The sequence below is a fragment of the Saccopteryx leptura genome, chromosome 7, assembly GCF_036850995.1.
Source record: "Saccopteryx leptura isolate mSacLep1 chromosome 7, mSacLep1_pri_phased_curated, whole genome shotgun sequence".
NCBI classification, from domain to species: domain Eukaryota; kingdom Metazoa; phylum Chordata; class Mammalia; order Chiroptera; family Emballonuridae; genus Saccopteryx; species Saccopteryx leptura.
This window is the reverse complement of record NC_089509.1, coordinates 38,074,675-38,093,844: the sequence shown is the minus strand read 5'-3', so window position 1 is coordinate 38,093,844 and position 19,170 is coordinate 38,074,675. Positions and strand designations below refer to the sequence as shown.

Genomic DNA, 19,170 nt, shown 5'->3' with positions numbered 1-19,170 from the left:
TAAAACCTATAACCAGCTGGCTACTAATAAAAGCTTAGATGTAGTCATGCATACAACCTACCAACAATTTTTAAATGTTTACGTAAGCAAATTTTCCCAACTTTATTAGATTCTCTAAGTTTTCTGGAGGATAACTGGTAATTTAGTATTCTCTCTAAAGGTATATTCTACTGGTAGCTCAAGTCTTCAAATTCCTTGAGCAATGTGTCTCTCTACATGGCAAACCTTGGAAAATTACAGCCTTAGTTATATCTTCAAACTTATTTCTAAATGCGAGAGCAGAGGAAAGAGGCTCTTTCGTCCCCTGTGAACACACAGTGAGTCCATACCAGCTACACTGGTAAAGGTTTTCTTTTTTTTTTTTTTTTTAAAGACTTTATTTATTCATTTTAGAGAGGAGACAAGGAGGAGAGAGAGAGAGATAGAGAGAGATAGAGAGAGAGAGAGAGAGAGAGAAGAGGGGAGGAGGAGGAGGCATCAACTCCCATATGTGCCTTGACCAGGTAATCCCAGGGTTTTGAACCGGCGACCTCAGCATTTCAGGTCAACGCTTTATCCACTGCTCCACCACAGGTCAGGCTGGTAAAGGTTTTCACCCAACTACCTGTCTACCTGCAACTCAACAAGTAGCAATTTCACTCCTTCTCCTGCGCCTGAAAAGATAAGAAAAGCTTAAGGGGACATTCTGATAAAGTTACTGAAACTTGAAAAATAACACCTACAGTTTCTAAGGTTGTTAAATCATCAGATTTACATGGAAACCTTTTAAAAAACTTTATTATAGATAATTTCAAATATATACCAAAAAGTAGAAGGAACAGTACAATAAAAACCCATGTACGTATCACTCATCTTAAATGATTAACTCATGACAGATCTTATTAATCCTGTATTTTCTCCTGAAGCTTATAATCTTCAGCATGACCCAACATATCATTTCCGTTATTTTTAAGTCATTTCATGAACAACCTACAGGAACAAAAAGATGGTAAAAAAAACCCCGAAAAATAATAAAAGAATAACTTTGTTAGAAATTTTAATATGACATAAACATACCCAAAATTTTATTCCAAATTTCCCTGATTTTAAAGATATACACACTAAAAAACGAATTATGTCCTGAGTGTAAATAACTGCTTATTAACTTCATGCATAAATCTGGAACATAACCATTTTGTAAATAAATACTGATTCCGGATTTCAGATACAGCTCTAATTAGTTATAGATTATCATTAGTTTTGCTCTTTTTTGTATTTGCATTATCAAAATATAATGCTTGAAAGAACTTTAAAAACTCTTTCACAGCTTATTTTGGTTAAAAGGACAACCATTGTTTTTGCTCCATAATTTGCAAAACATTTTCATTTTTAGATTTATAAAAAATTTTATCTAATGATTTTTTTCCTTTCCAATTATCTACCTTTATCATTTGTCCATTTACAAGCAGCATCAGATAAATGAGGGCACACACACATCATAAAAGATGAAAAACACTGTCACATATCCTTTAGTATAAGAGGAGGGTTCCTGTTTTTGCTCAAAGTCCATGCTGTTGAAGTAACTAATTGGATGTGATACTATATTTTCCTGAAAAGAACCTGATAGTATATATTTCCAGCTTTGCTTGACATAAGATCTCTGTCACAACTACTCAACTCTCCTATTGTAGTGTGAAAGCAGCCACAGAAAATATAACCATAAAGCAATGCGCAAGGCTATGCTACAACAAAAATTAATTAACAAAAACAAGTAGCAGTTCAGATCTGGCCTGTGAGTTAGTTTGCTTGACCTCTAGGCGATTCAATCATAATTATCTCATTTTTTAGCACAGTTGAGGATAATTAATAAGGAATAGTAAAATGATTTCTAACATGTATAATGAAATAGCAAAATGTTATGAAATATAGAAAAATAAGATCATTAACATCCCATAATGTATCTTTAGATTTACAAAAGGGTGTAACAGACCAACATAGCAATTTCAAGATCAAACAAGCTTTATTCTATCAAAAATATAACTCCATTTTCTCTCTCTCTCTTTTTTGGAAGACCCCCTAAAAAGTGAAAAAAAAGTAATGAAATTATCAGTATCAATCCTTACAAGCAGAACTTCTCAAGTAAATTGAAAAGTAAAAAACTGTATACTGAGCATTAAAGCATTCAGCAAATAAGTGACTTTGATTCAGTAGACAAGGATAGGGTCTGAAAATATGTAAATTCAAAACAAGGAAATCTCCAGGGTTTCTTTGTTGTTGTGCTGTCAGGGTTGGGAACTACCAGACCAGAGGCTCTCAGAGACTAGCAGCCTGGCATCAACTAGAAACTTATTAGAACAGTAAATTCTTGGGCTCTAACCTGTATTTACTCAAGATATTCTAGACCAGATGAAGCCCATTAAAATTAGTTTTAACAAATCCTTCCAGGAGATTCTGATGCCAGAGGAAATTTTATTTTACTAGCCTAAGAAATATCTCTTCCTATCACCAAAATTTGGGTAGGCTGTCCCACACTAATGATAACAAACCAATTTCTGGGGATTTAGAGGTCCCAATGTCTGGGTTCTCATTACTGTTTTTTGGGGTTGTTGTTTTTTTTTTACAGAGACAGAGAGTCAGAGAGGGATAGACAGGAACAGACAGACAGGAACAGAGAGATGAGAGGCATCAATCATTAGTTTTTCGTTGTTCATTGCGACACCTTAGTTGTTCATTGATTGCTTTCTCATACGTGCCTTAACCAAGGGCCTTCAGCAGACCGAGTAACCCCTTGCTTGAGCCAGCGACCTTGGGTACAAGCTGGTTAGCTTTCGCTCAAACCAGATGAGCCCACGCTCAAGCTAACAACCTTGGAGTCTCGAACCTGGGTCGTCTGCATCCCAGTCCGACGCTCTATCCACTGCGCCACTGCCTGGTCAGGCTCATTAGTGTTTTTAGTTAAGAGACCTGTAATGGGTGTGTGTGTGTGTGTGTGTGTGTGTGTGTGTGTGTGAGAGAGAGAGAGAGAGAGAGAGAGAGAGAGAGAGAGAGAGACAGACAGGGACAGACAGGAAGGGAGAGATGAGAAGCATGAATTCTTCCTTGCAGAACCTTAGTTGTTCGCTGATTGCTTTCTCATATGTACCTTGATGGGGGGTGGGGGTGTTACAGCAGAGCAAGTAACCCCTCAAGCCAGTGACCTTGGGTCCAAGCTGGTGAGCCTTGCTCAAACCAGATGAGCCCACACTCAAGCCAGTGAACCTCAGGGTTTCGAACCTGGGTCCTCTGCGTCCCAGTCTGATGCTCTATCCACTGCACCACTGCCTGGTCAGGAAGACCTGTAATGATTTTATAAATAATAATATAAGGAAGCACTGCTAATTCTTGCTAATAACCTGTATGTTTCTGCTTTGCTACTGTGCCTAAAAAAATCCTATGGAGTAAAAATTCTTATATATAATGTCTTGAGTTTTGGTTTAGGAAGAAATAATTTATATTGATAGATGCAAGGTAGTTGGAAATACTAGATAAAATAATACATGTAAAAGATTAACAGTTTCTAGCATACTATAAAAACTCAAAGTGTTATCGTTAATTGTTAAATATATTATTCATACTTTTCTAAACTTATATTAATGCTTCTTTAAACAGATTTTTTTCATTGAGTTATAGTCATACATTATAGAAAAAAGGTTTTAAAAATAAATAACCTACAGTTTCAAAACCAGGATAAGCTTGCTATCTAACAATTTGGTTATATTCTTCCAGTCTATCTGGGCTTTTGTGTTCCTCTTAATTTTTGCCTTAAGTCATTATTCTTTTACTAATGTGAGTAAGCAATACACGCAATTTTATAAAAATGTGTCACAGAATAGGATAACATTTGTGAAGTTTTAAATAAAATATCTGAGTTAAGCCATCCAGTTTCAGATAGCCCTGAATCATTTCCTTCATAGACGGGGGGTTCAAATGACAAGGTTCAGACATTCATTAAAAAGCTCAAGTTCAAAATTTCAATCATTTTTCACAGTAAGGAAGAAAGTGAGTGAATTGTTTTTGACCTGTAACCTCCTAAGAGAATGGGTCACTCCCCAGGACACCCTTTCTCTTGGAAATTTCCATGTTTCTAATCATGAAATGAGGATGGTAGAGTCTCACTTATCACTCTGCAAAAGTTAAGAAATAGCTTATGAACTCTTTTTATTCTTTTTTTTTGGTGTGGCAGAGACAGAGAGTCAGAGAGAGGGACAGACAGACAGGAAGGGAGAGAGTTGAAAAGCATCAAGTCTTCATTGCGGTTCCTTAGTTGTTCATTGATTTCTCATACGTGCCTTGACCTGGGGAAAGGCTACAGCAGACCGAGTGACCCAATGCTCGAGCCAACAACCTTGGGCTCAAGCTGGTAAGCCTTACTCAAACCAGATGAGCCCGTACTCAAGCTGGTGACCTCGGGGTCTCGAACTTGGGTCCTCCACATCTCAGTCTGACGCTTTATCCACCGCGCCACAGTTCAACACTTTATCCATTGTACCACCACCTGGTCAGGTTCTTTATGAACTCTTGAAATGAGTTAGCTTCATCTTTGATTCAACTCAGTACAGGTGATCTCTCTTCTTTGTAAATGTTCAAAAACCTGGAAACATCTCAATCATAAAACAGGAACAGAATGGGCAGCTCAAAAGCGAGAACAGCCCTTGACACTGCAAGATTCAAGGAACCTCGTCTTAAGACACATGAGGGGCTTAACATTAACTATTAACTAGTAGATGTCACGGGATGACAGGCACCAAAGATCAAGTTCAAAAGCTTTTCAGTCACTTAAGGAACTCCATAAAGTCTGATTACAATTTTTGTATGGCACTATTTATAACACACATATATATAAAAGTACTATCTCCACATTTAATTTGGTATATTACGCTAAGGACAATTCCTTCTATTTTCCTTATGTACTTATTTCAGGTTTGCCTCAAATAAAAGGTCATTTTATTATATCCCACATTAAGAACAGGGGAAAATACACAAAAATTGGAAATAGTACTAAATTTGTGAAATGTGATATAAATCTGGAAAAATGTAAAAGACGCAAAAGCCAATGTGCATAAATAAAACACACTGTTAAATATGATTAGTGCAATAAATTAAATTGGTAAATAACCTTAAGGAAGAAGTACTGGAATATAATGTTAACTAAATAAACTTGTTTTACTTTATTAAACTCCCTAAACAGCAGGCTGATAGGAGAGCATGGTTTGCAGAACAATCATAAAGGGAGAACTCTAAGAACTCTGAAATGTGACTCTAATGCCACCCTGGGAAAATCAGGGGAAATAAGTTGCAAAACCAGCCGATATTATCAAAAACACCTCCCTGGCTGGACTACCTCACTAGTAAACATTATTGACAGCCTAATCCTATTAGCTATTAGGATCAATTAACTCCCCAGAGGCGCTGATACCATAGTTCATTATGAACCTTAAAAAAAAAAAACACACACACACACACAAAAACCCCATAACAACTATAACCGGTATTTTTTCCTGTTTTTAAAGAAATGAAGGTTTAAAAAAAAATGACGTTTTCTCACTTCTTTGAAAATCAGGTTTTTTAACAGGCATTTGGGCTCATACATTGTTTCTTGTTAGTCTGTCCTCAGTGAACTCCCAAGGATTTGACCCCTAACACATTAAAAAAAAAAGAATCTGGCTCTGCAAAAGTATTTCTCAAACTGGTGCAAGAGCATCACTTTAAAAAAATGATTATTGGGACCCACCCTGGGCTGAAACAAAATCTACAGGTACTTTTGAAAAGAAAGTCTAGGGGATTCTTAAACTATATTGAGAATCGCCGTTATATAATCTGTGCTTACTGAACCATGTAAAATTTGGGCCAGGGTTAAATCGCAATATAAGATTTATAGTATGCAAAGGTTTTATCAATTTGTTTAGAAAGAGAACTTTTTCATTGTAGTTATTGCGCTCATATTATGTTTCTAAAAGCCAACCTACTTTCAAAGAATTGAGGCAGTTTGCAATCAATTTAAACATGAGTCACTGAAATACAGCAATAACAGTATGTATGGGTAATAGTAATAATGACAAAAAAAAGAAAGTAATAAATACACAGGACCATCAAACATCACATTTAGCGATGTGGCTCCTAGCAAATAAGACAAAATAAATACAATAAAATACAACAAAATCAGTATTGTCTGATAAAAGACTGCATTCCACTGCTTATTCTGTACATAGTAACTGATAGGTAAAAGGCTACTCAGCCACCATCTTTCTTAAGAACAACGGAAGCCTGAAGGTGGGAGAAGGACTTGCCTACTCAGTTATCTGGCAAGCCTTCGCAGCTAGATGCTGATAAGGGACAGCTGGATTAGGGTGCAGACAATTTTGAGGCACTGTGGCGCCACTCCCAACCACAAACAGAAGAAGCAATCTTGCAGCCGCCTTTGTCCAAGGCCCTTTGACAAATCTAGTGTATATAACCCGTGCCCCATCCCTCCCTCAGGGCTGACACCCTTTACTGGTCTCAGCCCACCTGCACCCAGGCATTTTTAAAAATCAACTTTCCTTTTGGAACACACTACCTAACCCTGAGTTTTGGTTTGGCCCGAGGTTTCTTTCAGTAACTTCAACAAGTTTTTATGAAAAATTCTGGCTTCTTCATGTGAAAATTTTTATATTGTTAAAAGGTAAGGATATAATTTCAAAGGCAGCCCTGGCTGGATAGCTCTGTTGGTTGGAGCATCATTCTGATATGTAAAGACTGCCGGTTCGACCCCTGGTTCTGGCACATACCGAAACAGTTTCTGTCTCTCTCTCTCTGAAATAAATAAAATATATAATAAAAAAATAAAATGGTTGATTTAAAAAATTATAATCAAGAATTAACAAGATAACTTAAAAAAATAATTTCACAGGCATTTCCTCAGGGGTTGTCTAATGCAGCAATCTTTCCTAGTATCTAAGTTAATCAACTCTGGGTTGATTTAGATGCAAGTCAGTTTGAGACAACTGGCCTATCTTTTCAACTATCAGCTGTCTTTTAGTGGATTTTTAACCAGAGGCTAACAGTCAATTCAAAACATTATACTGTAAAGACATTAACTTGTATTTTTTTCTCCCAACAAATAAAAATTCTGTTGGTTGAAAATTCCAGCTTAGAACAATGTAAGGGCAAGTGTTACCTCCATCACTAGTAAGAGCTTAATCACCTTAGCACTGCTTCTCTGAAAGATGTTTTTAAGAATCCTAATTCACCTGACCTATGGTGGCAAAATGGATAAAGCATTGACCTGGAACACTGAGGTTGTTGATTGAAACCCAGGGCTTGCATAGTCAAGCACACATGGGAATTGATGCTTCCTGCTCCTCCCCGCCTTCTCTTTCTCTCCTCTCTAAAATGAATCAAGTCTTAAAAAAAAAAAAAGGATCCTAATTCTCATGCTAGAGAAGAGCCTTTTTCAACACATATCTGATGTATATTTGCTATAAATATAATTATGCTACCTTTAAAATTAATTCCCCAAAATTAATTCTACTGACTGAATTAGTCCATCTGACCACTGGTTCAAAAATAAAGATGTTTATTTTGGCAAAACTATAATTTAGTGGCTTTTTTTTTTTGCCATAAAGATATACAGTAGTAGTTTCTCCCCATTCTGAACCTTGAAAGTGAATTCATGTCATTAGCATAGATTTAGATAATGATCTTATTTGCTGTCAAGTATCTACGCCACATATCTAGAAGCAATACTAGACTTGAACTAGAAATGTAAAACCAAGCAGAGCAATGACAAAACCCTGTTATAATCCTTGAGACTGAATAAGCATTTCCTTCAGATGACAAGTGCCATTCATGCTTTTCATAAATGAAATCTTGCCAACATTTTTAAATAGCAAGTTAGAATATATGTGTAAAGCCAGGAGCCGCCATCATGGCCATTCACATGCAGGTTCCCATTGGATTCGGACAGACAGTAAAGAAACAACGGAGCCAAAAACTGATGGGCCATCATCTTTAATCCTAGCTTGCACCTGGCGGGCAAGTAAAAACACATACTGGGCTCCAAAACCCACTCATTCAGTGCTCACAAAGCCACTGACTTATCCGAGTTTCCTAGAATCAAAGTTTCTACCTCACCAGCCTTATTCACCTATTGTTCATCTCCTTCTTTCTGCACAAACTGGCTTCTCACTCAGCACTCCACCATCTTGGCTGCTTCTCCTCTCCTCCACGTGGCCTTTCTCTGCTATCCTCTCTAATGCTAATCTCAGGAAATGAGAGCGAGCAAGCTCCTGGTCTGCCCCACTTTACGGTGTAGAAACCAAAACCTTTAATCCAATATACAAACAAGGAAGTCTCTGATACAAAGTCACTTATCTGAAGCATAATGGGATTCCTCCTGAGAGTATGGCACCCCACATCAAAAGGGTGGGAAAGGCTTAGTCCCAAAACCAAGCCCCAGGCTACAAGGATCCTGCCAGCCCACAGCCCACCCCCAACACACATAAATATAATCACGCCCATCTCAAGCAAGAAGGGCAACCAATACCATCACCTGGGCGACAGGCTTCCACGTGGACAGCACCATCTTTAACAAAGTGAGCATAATATATTTTATCTGCCCAACAATAGATGTACTTCATAACTGCATCAAGAGCTGACATATCAATAAATGCTATGAAAACCTTCATAATCTTGGTTGTTTTTTGAGCTGAAACAGTATAACAATATACACTGATAAAACAAGTAACTAAATATAGTAAATAAATGCTTTCTCATGCAAGAAGTTGAGAAGAACATAGACGAGTTTTCATGGACATGTAGCAAACTAATTTGTTTGTAATTTGAAGATAAAAGATTTCCCTTTCTGCAAAATCAGGTAGACTATTTATACTTTGTATCATCACAGAGGCACTGGCCTTGAAGAGGTACCTTAAATAGCTTGCTAAGATTTGGGAGGGGGTGACAGCAGAATAGGATTTCAACCATTCCTCTCCCCCAGCCCCCAATTCAGAGTGATTAATCAAACTGTTATAGCAACACAATATGCCAGGCAGGTAAAGTTCTGAACTCTTTAAAATCATTTTGGCAGAGAGAAATAAATACAAGATAAATAACCTTTAAGTTTTTCACTAGAAACTTGTAAACTACAGCATTAAAGCATTCAACATTCTATAGAAACTCAGGCCTGACACTTTCCTAGTTATCAAGTATAACCAATGCTTTCCACATTTGTTAAAAAACAAGATACCATACTTATACGGAAATTTGAACTTAAATTTCTCCTAACGTATGCTTAAGGTGTTATCTTTGCTAAGTTTGTGAGGAAGTTATTTTTTACTTGTTAGTAATTCTTGGGAAGAAGTATGTATAGGGAGACTCAGAACGTAACTAGAAAACGTTCAATATTCTCTGGGTCTTCATTACATACAGTTGTGTTCAAAATGTATTTCCACTGTGTGTGGTATACAAACACACACATATACTCTCTATAAAAATATAATCTAACAAAATTAACCACACATACGCAAAAAAAAAAATTAAGACTGAAATAACTGCACAAGGTAATATATTAGGCACTCTATCTAAAATTTTGTAGATTAAACATGATCTGGAAAAACAGAAGTGAGCTCCAAATCAAATCAAGCAACAACTAAGTACATACCTAATATCCCAGTGTCTACATCACTTTCATTCTTCAAATTCTCAGCATGTAACTCTGTAAATACATAAAAGGACTTGGGTAAAAAATAAATAACTTGAACAAAGGCTGAGAAGACATTGTGGAGTTGTGGAAAGTGCTGTAAAGTCAGAAACAACTGGGCTCAAACTGATTCCATTAGTAGCTATGTGACCTACTGTAAGTAAATAAGAGGGCTACAAGTCACTGCCATATTTATAAAATGAGTACGTGTGTCCCCTGAAGTTGTTGTGAATGCAACTTACTGGGTACACCAGGTTTTGAATTCAGCTTCTTTCTCTCTTCTCCAAAATAAGCACTGCTCAATGTCTTCTGCAATATACTTTGGGTTTTGTGACTATGATAAAAAGGCAATTTTTCAGAGCAAAAGAGAAATAAACTACCTATAAGATAAAACTCTCAGCACTGCAGGGAAAGAGAGGCAAGGGAGTGATAGATGATGAAATACTGGTACCCATAAATTTGACATTGAAAGTTGACAACCAATACCACTGTGCAAATAGGTAAAACTTGCCAATTTGTCTCCTTTGAAAATCAAGCATGGTAAGGTGTTAGATGGCACCTGCAGCCCAGTGGTGGGTGGAAGCAATGAGGGAAAATAAAAACTGTAATTAAGCAGATTTAATTCTATTTAGTGAACTAAAACTAATACTTGAGTAACAACATTTTGGGTATTTTAGATAGTTTTAATTGTTCTTTCTTAATAACTTTGAACTGAGATTTAAAATCAAGTCTGTTTCCATTGTAATCACATAATACATCCATATAAACTTTGGAAAGCCTTGCAAGGCACATCTCTTTCTATTCCAATCAGGCCTGTATGGCAACCTCAGATTCAGGAAAATACAACTTATTAATCAGAAAAAGTCGACTAATTCCTGCAATAGAACTTTACCACTACCCTCGTACTCGTTGTAAACCTAATACAAAACAGACAGGGGCTAATTATTTTACCTACACAAGTAGAAATTTGGACTGTGGGATGTAAATTCCTGTCCTTCAAGAATTCTGTGAGTGTACAGAAGAACTGGTGGATACATTTGCAAACTAAAGCCTTTGGATACGTATATTCCATTTTAATTACACACTTTTCACCGTCTTTTAATGGTTGTTCTGTATTTTGTTTCATTTTGCCAATATTTCACCTTAAGTGTTCACTGACTCTAAAATCCTTCCTTAAAATGGGTCTCCCGATCATGGACCAGGGCTATCCACCTTTAAGAAAAGTGAGGAAAAAGGGAGCAGAGCAAAGAAAGGTGCAGTCGGGGACTCAGGGTGAAAGCAGCTACCAACTTGCCAGCCTTTAATGGGGAAAAGGGTGAAGGCCAGAGACACATCCAGGCTTGACTTTATTCTGGACAGATTTTCAAGGCGCGACCTTCAGTACCTTTTACGATCAGGTAGGCGATGGCGAGGAGGAAGGCGAGGAGGACGGCGAACAGCAACGAACAGAGAATTGAGAGGACCTGGACCGGCCACCGCCGAGCCTGCGCTCGGCCACGCGCACCCGCCGAGAAGATGCCATTGCGTTTATCAGGCAGGACTGGGGACGCGTCCCCCTCCGGCGGGAGTAGCGCGCCCTTTCTGGGCTCCGACACCACCCCGGCAGAGAACTCTGCCCGCAGGTCGCGGGCTACTTGGTCGCAGCCCTCCTCATCGTCGACTTCACCTTCACCCCAACTGTCCCCTTGAGTAAAGGCGGATAACCTGGGCCGGGCGAAAGGGACAGGGACGCCGGCTCGGCGGCGAAGCAGAGACGAGCGCGTCGCGCTCTCCACGACGGCCATGGCGGGAAAGACAGACGCGCGGAGGTCGAGCGACTCCTTCACGCCCCGCTCCGAGTTCACAGCAGCCAATCGGCGGCCGGTCCCCCCCACGGCCTGCACCATGCGGCCCCGGCGCGCAGGGGTGCGCAAGGGTGCGCGGTGGGGAGGAGGAGGTGCCATAGAGATCGAGGAGAGGTTGGACACCCCTGGACCAGAGCATGACTCCAGGGCACTAGGAAGGAAAGGCACCAGGGAAGTGCGCCGGCACAGGCGAGCCCAGGACGAAGGTAGCCAGGTCTCTTCTCCCTGCAGTGCTTCGTCCCGGCCGGAGACCTCCGCCACCGCCGCGTCACCTCCAGGCAAGCGCGGGCCCCGGCAGCCCCAAAGCTGCATCTTCCTGATGCCCGGTCCTAGCGCCCGCCCGTGCACCTCTGATGCACATTCCCGAGCCTACCTGCTTTCTCCTTCCTAGCCCTCTCCTCGCGCACTCTTCCCCGGCTCCCCTCACTAACGGTAGCTCCTCAGCCGGCGCGCTCTCCTCGCCAGAAGTTCTAACCCCCCTCCCCTTTCGCTTTGTTCTCCCCACCCCTACCGCAACTTCCCTCCACGCTGCTCGACACGCCTCCTTCCCCCCCCACCTCTGCGCCCCGACGCGCGCTCTCCAGCTGGTGCGTACGGAGCTCGAGCCCTCTCCTCTGGACCCCTCACTTGGCCTTCCCCGCCCCCTCCCCTGCGCCTCGAACACCGCGCGCGCGCGTCGGGCTGGGGCCACCGCTAACGCTAGAAGCCTCTTACCCCACCCCGTTTACCCCACCCTACCCCTGGCAGCCTCAGGTTTGTGGGGCGTACGCAACTCGGGAGGGGGTGTGTAAGTGGCAGGTCCCCACTGCCGCACCCCCTACGGGGTGAGGCGCTCTAAGCTCGGAAAGCGGGGACACGGTTTTCTTCCCTTCCCGGGGGGAAGTTGCTAGAGTTTTTCCGGCAGAGGACTCGGCGCAGAAACTTCCTCCGTCCCCCTATCCCCCCCCCTCCATGCAGGCGACGCCGAGTGAGGCTGAGGCTGGGGGCGAATCACCGCAGAGCTGCGTGTCGGCAGCGCACTCTGATTGGACAGCGGGGAAGCCTGTCAGCCTATTGGCCCCGCTGATCCCGCCCCGTAGTGCCGGGCAGCCTTTAACCTTTAGCCCCAGCGGGCGCCAGCCACTCAGATCGCTTCTTGTTGGTATATGCAGCGGCAGTGGCCGCCGCCGGAGCAGTCTGAGCCAGACGATGAGGCCAGGGACCGGAGCCGAGCGTGGAGGCCTCATGGTGAGTGAAATGGAGAGCCACCCTCCCGCGCGGGGTCCGGGGGACGGGGAGCGGAGATTGTCCGGTTCAAGCCTCTGCTCCAGCTCTTGGGTCTCTGCTGACGGCTTCCTGCGGAGACGGCCCTCGGTAAGGGATCGGAGTGGCACAATGAAAAACAGTCACAGAGACAGGAAGCTTTCTCCGAAAGGAGGAGAGTGGGCGGAGGTGCACAAAGGGGGAAGGATGTGGGACCCTGGAAGTTTCCAGTGGGCCCTAGACAGATGCGCCGTGGAGGTGTCGGGCCCTGAGCGTGGTAAGCGTCTAGGAGAGGTAGGCCCGATATGAGGGGAGCGGGAGGCGTAGACGGGAACCCGTGGGCTTTCAGAAGAGGCTGCCCAGATCTGTTTCCCCGGGTAGTAGTGAGGTCTGTACAGTGGACACTTGGCAGAATTGGCAGGTGACAAGTACCTGGTTTTAGGACCTGGGACGATGGACACACAGGTAAAGGAAGTGCTGACTTATAAAAGCTCATTGAAATGGATGAACTAGCTATTTGCATTTAGTGTGTAAATGACAGATCTTACTCTTGGAATAAAAAAAAATTGGGGGCAGAAGAATAAAGATTAAATTTGGTAGTCATATGTATATTTGTTAGGAGACAGGGTTCCTTCCTTGGTATCCATACTATTGGTTTTCTATAAGATCAGCCGTCATCTGACTTAATTTGGTAAATTCAGCGTTTTATTGCTTAAAATCAGTTTAGAAATAAACTTAAGAATGAGTAGTTTTATAAAATAACAATAATTGTGTATCATGTCTGTGACATAGGACAAAATTGTTATTTTCTTAAAATTTAAACTGGCTTTTATATACACTTTGAGATTATGAAGTCAATCCGTAACTGGTTCAACAGTGCTTTCAAAGAAAAAAACTGATATAGCTGTCTGGTAATGATTTTTCTAACTTGATGTTTTATTTTGGAATTTGGTTAGTTGAAAGTTCAATATAAGTACTGCAGTGCATTTTGTTTAAAGATAAAGTGTCAATTTACCTAATTAAGTCACACATTAGCCTAATTTATTATGTCATTATGATTAACTTAATTGTTGAAATCAGATTTTTGAGAAGCATTTACTTTTACTTGCTAATTTTTAAATTGTCCTTATTTTGCAGATGGGGCATCCTAGCATGCATTATGCCCCAATGGGAATGCACCCTATGGGTCAGAGAGCAAATATGCCTCCTGTACCTCATGGAATGATGCCTCAAATGATGCCCCCCATGGGAGGTCCACCAATGGGTCAAGTAAGAATTTTTTTTGTTTTTATTTGATTTTCCTGTTATATTATTGTGACAAGATTTCAAAATCTGGGTCAATACTTGCACTTTTTTAAGGATTAGTTTATGCTAAAATGTTTTCAAATAAGTGAAATGCTGAATTATGACACTATTTTGAATATAATGAAGTCTTCTGTGTAAAAGAGCAACTTTCACCACAATGACATGAAGAGCTGTTTATTCTTATATAAATTTAAAAGTAACACTGGCATTGTAAGCTTTTTTATTTAATGACTTTCTCCTCACAAGTATGTCAATTGAAGTTAATGTTCTAAGAGTAATTATCTGGTAGATCAACATAATTTCTATCAGTGGACTATGTAAATGCAGAGAATCTGAAAATTGCAATTGTTGAGGTTCTTGGCTTAGAATGAATTTTATTTCTGAAGTAGTTTCCTCTTAAATGTGTGTTTGTGTGTGTGTGTGTGTGTGGTGGGAATGGAGGTGGGTAGATTCTACTCTAATTTGATTCTTAATAGGACAGTGCCAAATAGGTAGATCTTTTTCTACTTACAGTATTTTTTCTTTTAATGCTTCCTGCTTCTGCACTCCTGCTTTTGAGTTGTCCCTTTCATCTCCAGCATAAATTGTAAATGGACATTTTGTGGGAGTGATTTGCATCAAAAGATTTTAATGCTGACTTGGTGAATTCAGTAGAACTGAATTCCTAGAAAAGCATTCAAGAAAGGTAACAGGTTCAGTTACTGTGGATAATTTTATGCCTTCTGTTAGGTTCTATATTTCTTAGTAGAGCTGCTCTAAGTAGATAGAGCTTTAAAAAATATTTGTTTTTTAAGTGCTTTCATTCTTACTTAAAATTAGTTTGGTGGCTGGGTTCTTTCCATTTGAATATCTCAATAAATCATCAAAAATTTGGGCTAACAAAATATTTTGGAAAGCCAGTCAACTAGGTATGAGCTTTCTGCCAGTTAATACTGATGGTTTAAGTTATTGGTGAAATTGAAGTGGAGAAAGGAGCTTGCTCTCTGTCTCTTTTTACTTAACAGTAGGACTTAATGTCAAGTGGTTTCCTTTTCTTTTTTTAACATAGTGCTTAATTTTGTTTAAAAATCTTTATTCCAGGGCACCAGGCTCAAAAAATTCTGCCTGTAGGAGTTTTTTAAATAAAAGAACCATTTATTCTGTTATTCTAGAATAACGCAAGTTTTAAAACTCCCTAAGTGATGGAGAAACAAATCTGATTCCTTTTCTGTTTCTTTCCATCTCTAAGCAGCAAGGAGCTCTTCCTGTTTTCTTAGTAGAGCTGCTCTAACTAGATAATGAGCTTTAAAAAATATTTATTCTTTAATGCTCTGGTTCTTATTTAAAATTAGTTTCTTTCCACAGAAAGATAAAATAAAACAATTTGCTACTGCCAGATGCTTCTCTCTTTTCTGGGGCCTTCTGTTTCCATTGGGCCAATCAAGGTAAGTTTTGCAAGGGATTGACCTGCTTACCCTTGCTATAATGGTGCTGTTGCACTACCAAAACCAAGATGCCAGTTAGTCATTTCTAGTAAAATGCAAAAAAAAATTTTTTTTTAAGTGCTTTTGTGTATCTCATTGACATAAGCTGGTCACAGTTTGATTTATGGCCCTTCTCTTTAGGTATATCAGTGACCATCTTCCTAGTAAGGTTACTGGCTGCCTGGTACACATTCATTCAAATACTCTGAATTTCACCTTGTGATTTTCTTCCACTTTTTTCCTAGGCTATGTGACAAAGTGTATCTGACTATTTTAAATGTTTAGAGGTCTCCCTCCCTCTCCCTCCCTATGACTGCTGTTAAGATAATGAACATCTTAAGAGTTTAGTTCTGAGGATCCCAAGAGAATCTTCATTGATTTTCCTTAAAATTAAATTATTCTCTTTTTTCCTCTTAATATCTAACAAATATTGGGTCCAAATCTTGGTAAAACTAATTTTTATTTTAGCTTTGATAATAGACTGGGAGAGCATGGATAAAGCCTTGTAAACTACCTTATAAATAATAGGTAATTAGCAAAATTGATCATTTTTTTCTGCATCATTTTTCTTCTGTTGACCCACTTTCAGAAGTATTAATGAGTAGTAAGTGGTCAGAAGATAATGGAAAGTAGGATGTCTGTATAGTTCACTACAGTGACACAAAGTTGGTAGGGTCTTGCCATCTAATTTTTATAAAATGAAATCACAAATTCTTTTTATTTATTTTTTTAATTTATTGCTTTTAGTGAGAGAGAGGGAGGGGGAGAGACAGGATCATCAATCTTTCTGTATGTGCCCTGACCCGGGATTTAACTGGCAACCTCTGTGCTTCCAGATGATGCTCTGACCAACGAAACTATCTGGCCAGGGCAAATTCACAAATTCTTCAGATTTTAGTACTGAAGGTTATGGAACCTTCACATTTTTGCCTAGTTCACTTAAGATCTCAGTCTGGGACCAGCTGAAGACTAAATTGGTATCAGTCATCTAAATGATTGTGGTCTTTGAAATGTAATTGAACATGACATGAAATTTTAAATCTTGTTTATACAGGGGGTCCTTGGGTTACAACACAGTTCTATTCCTACGACAATGATGTAACTCGAGGTTTGGTGTAAATCGAAACATACCCTAACCTAACACTAACGCAACACTTGCGCTTTTCCAAAGTGGTGTAGGTAAGCATACTGGGGGAACCCAGCTCCCTCCCTCATAGGCAGCATTACTGCATATTCTTCTGCCTGCCTGGCACAACCAAACTAGTTTGCCCAGGTAATCTGTAAGTATGACGCTAATGGCGAAAGCCAAAACACTCATGTCTCAATTTTTTAGATTTTTGTGGGAGTGTTACAAACTCAAAATGTTGTTTTACTGAGACTGTAGTAACCCGAAGACCCCCCCCCCCCATAAACTAATATGTAGATTGGACAGAATAACAATCTAGAGAAGCCAGAGTTCATGATTTCTCAAATACAGCAAGTTATTTAAAGAAGTATTATGTTTATTTTACTTATTTTTTAATTTAAGTGAGGAGAGGAGATAAACAGACTCCTCCAAGTGCCCGGACCGAGATCCACCAGGTGACCCCTGTCTGGGGCTGATGATACTCTGCCCATCTGTGGCTGGTGCTCAACCAAGCTATTTTTAGTGCCTGAGGCAGAGGCTTCATGGAGCCACCCTCAGTGCCTGGAGCCAACGTGCTTGAATCAGTTGAGCCATGACTCCAAGAGGAGAAGAGAGAGAACAGGGTGGGTGGGGAGTGATGGAGGGAAAGAGAATCAGATGGTCGCATCTTCTGTGTGCCCTGACCAGGAATCAGACCTGGGACTTCCACATGCTAGGTCAACACTACTACTGAGCCAGCCAGCCAGGGCAGTATTTATTATGTGTATTTTATTATTTTTTTTTATTCAAGAGATAATGTCCTTTTTAGAATTCAGGCTGGGTCTATTAGTAATAAATATTTGTAAATCATCAAACGGAGCTCAAGTCATATTTCTTTCAAGTTTGTCTCAATTTTCTATCCTGTAGGTTAAGTTTGCCTCTTTCTTACGCTACATTAACTTCATATGGGAAAGTTGTGCTTCTTTTACAGAACTATATTACCTTACAATTAGAAGGGACTTTAACAAGTTGTATTGATGTTAGATAATATATGAATTGAATAATGATTTATCACTGGTTAGAAACCATATTAACAAAGTGGTTTTTCCCCTTGATGGCAATACTTATTTTCAGAAGAGATTTCCATTAAGACATAATTATGTGTGAGGCCCTCTTCCTCCATAATCTATAGTCAGCAATGTTTGCCTTTAAAATGTTTTTACCTCTTATTCCTTTGTTTCCATTTCTACATAAGGACATGCAAGTCTTTCCATCTTAACAAATGATTTTGCCTTCACTTAGGCCCTGGCTCAGTTCCCTCCTCCCCTCTTTTTTTAAAATTCTTAATTTTCACTTATTATTTAATAAGAGTAAAAGATTTAAAGTCCCTGTCAGCTTTATGAGTCTATGGTTCAGTTCACATCTCTTAATAGTAGGTGATAATGTAAGAGATTGTATGAGAGGGAAATAAAAACAAAATTCTTTTAGTAATGCCTCCCTAGTTCTGATTATTTCATACATTTTTTCTTTAATAAACATAAGTAAATAATTGCTTTTTACAACTAAGTTTGATTTTCTTCTTTTACTGACTAAAGGCAGGCTTTAGCAGATCCTTACTGCTATTCCTTTTGCCACGTGAGCCCAAGTTGTTACACTTCCATGCCTTGGATACTCCTAGCAACTTTTAAACTGGTTTTCTTGCTTCAAACCTGCCTCCCACAAAAATTTCTCTTAGATTCCAACATAATATCTCCTTTCCCAAGAACCTCCAATGTTTTTCTGTGCCTGTAGCATAATTTTCTAAATTCCACAGCTTAACTTTCAAGGATAGTATAATTCAGAGTGAAATTCTGAGCTGCATGTCTTCACATTCCATAATTTGAATTCAGGGTAGTCTTGTCATGGTATCTTTTTAAAAAATATATTTATTTATTTATTTATTTTTGCAGAGACAGAGAGTTAGAGAGAGGGATAGATAGGGACAGACAGACAGGAACGAAGAGAGGTGAGAAGCATCAATCATCAGTTTTTCATTGCGACACCTTAGTTGTTCATTGTTTGCCTTGACCGCGGGCCTTCAGCAGACCGAGTAACCCCCTGCTCAATCCAGGGATCTTGGGTCCAAGCTGGTGAGCTTTGCTCAAAGCAGATTAGCCTGCGTTCAAGCTGGCAACCCCAGGGTTTTGAACCTGGGTCCTCTGCATCCCAGTCCGACGCTCTATCCACTGCGCCACCGCCTGGTTAGTTGTCATGGTATCTTGACTGTTGTATTAGTTCATGACCGAGCTCTTGCTGTCACCTTCTTGCCCTCCATAAAGTTCTACCATTTTAAGTCCTGCCTTCTCCAGGAGGTCCTCAGCAATCTTTGCCCATTATACAACTTCCCTTCAAATTATTTAAATACAATCCTGTGTATAATCAACCTACAATTCATACTGTTTTACCTATTTTGGCACTTAGTTACTGATTTGTTCTGTTTTATTGTTTATTTGCTTTGTTTTCCCAATAAGTAAT

General features: G+C 39.9%; 2 protein-coding genes across 4 annotated transcripts in view; one reads left to right on the top strand and one right to left on the bottom strand.

Annotated features, from left to right (window-relative positions):
• Positions 1 to 12,492, bottom strand: part of ARL6IP6 (ADP ribosylation factor like GTPase 6 interacting protein 6) — a 38,672-nt gene extending 26,180 nt beyond the window's left edge. For 2 of the 3 annotated variants that reach the window (XM_066346324.1, XM_066346325.1), the window contains exons 1-2: positions 11,082 to 11,853; positions 9,659 to 9,712 (exon numbers count right to left, since the gene is read on the bottom strand). In XM_066346324.1, coding sequence (XP_066202421.1) covers positions 9,659 to 9,712; positions 11,082 to 11,853 — 826 coding nt within the window. Of the gene's footprint in view, positions 1 to 9,658; positions 9,713 to 11,081; positions 11,854 to 12,279 lie in introns of those variants that run through there. The other variant, XM_066346326.1, reaches the window with a different exon arrangement.
• Positions 11,895 to 19,170, top strand: part of PRPF40A (pre-mRNA processing factor 40 homolog A) — a 60,031-nt gene continuing 52,755 nt past the window's right edge. Inside the window, exons 1-3 of the mRNA XM_066346323.1 lie at positions 11,895 to 12,128; positions 12,499 to 12,768; positions 13,921 to 14,052. Of these exons, the coding sequence (XP_066202420.1) occupies positions 11,895 to 12,128; positions 12,499 to 12,768; positions 13,921 to 14,052 (636 nt within the window). The remainder of the gene's footprint in view (positions 12,129 to 12,498; positions 12,769 to 13,920; positions 14,053 to 19,170) is intronic.